General features: G+C 48.2%; 1 protein-coding gene across 1 annotated transcript; it reads left to right on the top strand.

The window, feature by feature from the left end:
• The first annotated feature begins 1,329 nt into the window (after positions 1–1,329).
• LOC123401887 (U-box domain-containing protein 4) lies at positions 1,330–4,223 on the top strand. Its single transcript, XM_045095745.1, has one exon. The coding sequence runs from the start codon at positions 1,612–1,614 to the stop codon at positions 3,796–3,798; it is 2,187 nt and encodes a 728-aa protein (XP_044951680.1). The 5' UTR covers positions 1,330–1,611; the 3' UTR covers positions 3,799–4,223.
• The last annotated feature ends 272 nt before the right edge of the window (positions 4,224–4,495 follow it).

Below are 4,495 nucleotides of genomic sequence, written 5' to 3' on the forward strand. Positions count from 1 at the left end.
TGCAAAACCATATTAGTCATCTAATAGCTAATTTTGGTAGATTGGAGGACCGAACCATGGTCTGGATTCAGTCTGGTCCTCTAGATGTCCCTAAGGTGTGTAGGGATGAACTCCAAATTACTTGAGCAATACACTCTTTTTCCCTCGCAAAAAAAAAGATAGAAGATGAAATCTTAGCAGCTCTCGTTAACTTAAAAATACTACGTATATACTCCCTCCATTCCTAAATCTTACCTACTAATAAAGCAAATAGTGCTTCTTCCGTACGTCATCCAAATCGCCCTTAAAGTTGACTAAAATTATCCACCAATGCCACCTATAAGTCATAAAAATCGTTTCAAACAGGAAAATCTCCGGACTGGGCCGGCCCATGTAGGCACCTCCTATATTATGCTCTGGGCGCTGGAAAAGGATGCAGCACACCTGTTTGGGCTGGCCCATGCGTGGGCGCCTGTTTTTTTAGTTTAGTTTTTTATTTTTCTTTTCAGTTCCATTTTGTTTTTCTACTTTAACTAATTTAAAACTTCAAACAACTTTTCTCAATTTTGAGAAACTGAGAATTTCGAAATAAAATATTGAAAAAAACTTTTTTTTAAGAATTCAGAGGAGTTTTGAAAAATGTTTGCATATAAAAAAATGTGTACACTTTGAGAAAATGTCCATAAAATAAAAAGTCAACGATTCTAAACAAAAGTCAGTGTAAAAATCTTAAGAACAGTTCGTGCCTTTGTTTTTAGTCTCATTTTTTATTTTCATTTTTCCGATTCATTTTTTAGTTTAAATAATTTAGAACTTTGAAAAACTTTTGCAATTTATAAAACTAGGAATTTTGAAATAAAAGTTTGAAGAAAATAAAAAATGTTTGTTAATTCAAAAAATGCTCAGGATTTTTGTAAAAATATTCGCATATTGAAAAAAATGTTCATAATTTTGAAAACAATGTTGGTGAAAACAATAAAAGTCCATGACTTTGAAAAAAAATTATGTGTTATTTTTTGAGTGCAATTGAAAAAAATGTTTGCTAATTCAAAAAATGTTCATGCATTTCAAGAAATGTCCTAAAATTTTAAAGACATAATATGATCAGCATCATTGGAGATTATAATTGTTCTTCTTCCGTTGCAACGCACGGGTCCTTTTGCTTTAAGCAATTTGACTAAGGGACTACATACAGAACAAAATGAGTGAATCTACAATCTAAAATATGTCTATATACATCCGTATATAGTCCTTTAGTGAAATATCTAAAAAAAACTTATATTATGAAACGGATGGACTACTAGAAAGACCCAACCGTGGTCGGCCGTCTTCCATCGCCTTCTCCTCCTCCGAGTTGCACGCCATCGATTACTCCCACCTCTAGCTCGCCCCTCTGGTCTGGCCAACGCCAACGCGACGCGAGCCAGAGTCTCTCTCTCTCTCTCTGATAGAGGCTCGCGACCATTTCCACCTCTCGTCGGGCCGCCCCCTCTCTCCACCAAACCTAACGCCCACCTAATCGCTCGTCAAACGCAAGGATCCAAGAAAAGGGGGTGGACCGATTTCCTTCCCCTTTTCTCCTCTCCCCCCTCTCTCTCTATCTCGGCTGGAGGGAGGGAATCGGGGGCGGGCATGGACGCGCCGGCGTCGGCCTCGTCGCCGGTGGAGTTCCTGCTCCGGCGCCCCACGCCCAAGCGGAGGAGGCTGCCGCTCGCCGGCGCCTTCTTCGCGCCTACCGCCCTCGCGGGCGCCTCGCTGCTCCGCGCGCTCGCCTCGCTCGCCGCCGGGCTGCTCGCCGTGCCTCGCCCGCCGTCGCAGCCGCGGAACCTCGCCGCGCTCGCGCGCCGCCTCGCGCTGCTCAGCGCCCTCCTTGACTCGCTCCTCCTTGACGCGCCAGACCGCTTCTCCGACGCGGCCAACCTCTGCTTCCGCGAGCTCTACGTCGTGCTCTTCCGCGCCGACCTGCTCGTCTCCTACGTCGCCTCCGCTGGCCGCGCGTGGGCGCTGCTCCGGGGGGGCCACCTCGCCGCCTCCTTCCGCGACCTCGACGCCGAGCTCGCCGTCGTCCTCGACGTCATCCCCGCCGCCTCCATCCGCCTCTCGCACGACGCTACCGGCCACCTCGACCTCCTCCGTTCCCAGTGCCGCCGTCGAGCGCCCGCCCAGTACCACGACCCCGACGAGGCTGCCCTCCGCGACCGCCTCCTCGCCGCCGTCCAGAAGTTCGAGCTCGGCCAGCCGCCTGATACCGCTCCGCTCAAATCGCTCCTCTCCGACATCGGCATCTCTGACGCCGCATCTTGCCAAGCTGAAATCGACTACCTCGAGGAACAAATCTTGAGTCAAGATGAGGATACCGACCTCCTGCTCGTCGGTGGTGTTCTCGCCTTGCTCCGCTACAGCCTCTTCTCGCAGTTCGACCCTGGCAACGCAAAGGCTGTCCGGTATTGGCCGTCGGCGGGGAACTTGCAGCGGCTTCCATCGTGGGGCGGAGGCGGCTGCGAGGACACCTCCTTCTCGGTGCCCAAGGAGTTTTCCTGCCCGATTTCTTTGGATTTGATGCGCGACCCTGTGGTGGCGTCCACCGGCCAGACGTATGACCGGCCATCAATCATACAGTGGATCGGGGAGGGCCATTCCACCTGCCCAAATTCAGGGCAGGCACTGGCAGACAACCGCCTTGTGCCTAATTGTGCTCTCCGCAGTTTGATTTCACAGTGGTGCGGGATGTATTGTTTCCAGTATGATTCCCCAGAGAGCAACGAGGGGATGGCCGAATGCGTCGCCACCGCGTGCAGCAGCAAGGCGGCAATCGAGGCGAATAAGGCCACAGCCAGGATTCTGGTCAGGATGCTGGTGGAGAGGTCCGATAGCTCAAAGGCAGTTGCTGCCAAGGAAATTAGGTTGCTGGCCAAGGCCGGGAAGCAGAACAGAGCTTTCATTGCTGAGCTCGGTGCGATCCCGTTGCTCTGCAGGTTGCTGCTGTCCTCAGATCAGATAGCACAAGAGAACGCAGTGACAGCACTGCTCAATCTCTCCATCTATGAGCCAAACAAAATGCGGATTATGGAACAGGAGGGTTGCTTGTGGCTTATCGTCAGCGTGTTGCAGAATGGCTGGACTACAGAGGCCAGAGAGAATGCAGCAGCAACTCTGTTCAGTCTCTCCGTGGTCCATGATTACAAGAAGATGATCATGAATGAGCCAGGGGCTCTGGAGAAGCTGGCTTGTATGCTGAAAAAAGGGACTCCAAGAGGGAGGAAAGATGCAGTGATGGCACTTTTCAACCTCTCAACGCATGCAGAAAGCTCAGCTCGGATGCTCGAGTCAAGTGCAGTTGTAGCTTTAATCGAGTCACTGAGGAACGACACCGTGTCGGAGGAAGCTGCTGGTGCTTTGGCTCTGCTGATGAAGCAGCCTTCTGTTGTGCATCATGTTGGGAGCTCTGAAACTGTGATCAGTAGCCTCGTTGGATTAATGAGGCGGGGAACTCCAAAGGGCAAGGAGAATGCAGTGTCCGCTCTATACGAGATATGTCGTCGTGGTGGCTCAACATTGGTGCGGAGAGTAGCAAAGATTCCGGGGTTGAATACTGTAATACAGAACATCATGCTCACTGGAACAAAGCGCGCCAAGAAGAAAGCAAGCTTGATCGTCAAGATGTGCCAAAGAAGCCAAATGCCGTCAGCAATGTCGCTAGGGACTAGCTTGAGGGCGGTTGATCATTCTTTGGTAGGTAACAGCTCATTGAGGCGTGCTGCGAGCTTTGGCAGTGGAGAGTTGTCGAACCCTGTTTCGATATCAGTGCACGTGCCCTAGGTAATCGCCTTCCAATTGGGCAGTCCCATATATGTCTGGCCAGTTTTGTTCAAAAGTTCTTTCATTGCATGCTCAAAATGAAGGTATACAACATTTAATCTAAAGGAACTAATACTTGCAATATACTATCACATGTGCATGTGTCTGTGTATGGGAAATGTGGATAACTGAAGTATATAATCCATATACATGTAGAACTTCAGCTTGATATTCCATTTGAAGCTTGGAAGTTGTTCTATTTTTGTTTCATTTTTTAAAAACACTATGCTCCTTATTGTAAACTATCCGGATAATAATTTGTAGCTTGTACTGGGGCAACAATGGAAGGGATTGTAATTTACAGTACTATGTAAGTTATAGTTACAGGGACTTGTCCATTGGCAAGGAAAAATAACTTGAATATCAGGCAGTATAGCTTTATAGAAGAAATCTGGTCCAACTTTGTACCCCAAAAGGAGCTTTTTGAAGATTAGGCATCTTTATTCGCTGTCATCAACCTATTATTGGAAATGATCCTTCTCCATGTCATCATGCTCATTGTATGAAAGTGCTGACCTAGGACTCCTAGGAGACCAACAAGATATTCAAAGGGAAGATGCTAACAACTGTTGCATGAACACTTTGTTTTCTTGGTTTGCAGTCGCACTTTATTTCTTGGTTTGCCAGTCACCATCATTGCCTCATTAGGTGTTCATGG

This window comes from Hordeum vulgare, chromosome 6H (genome assembly GCF_904849725.1).
Source record: "Hordeum vulgare subsp. vulgare chromosome 6H, MorexV3_pseudomolecules_assembly, whole genome shotgun sequence".
Lineage (NCBI taxonomy): Eukaryota > Viridiplantae > Streptophyta > Magnoliopsida > Poales > Poaceae > Hordeum > Hordeum vulgare.

Excerpts from the sequence above, each read along its gene's own strand:
- LOC123401887 (XM_045095745.1), top strand. The coding sequence starts at position 1,612 with ATGGACGCGCCGGCGTCGGCCTCGTCGCCGGTGGAGTTCCTGCTCCGG.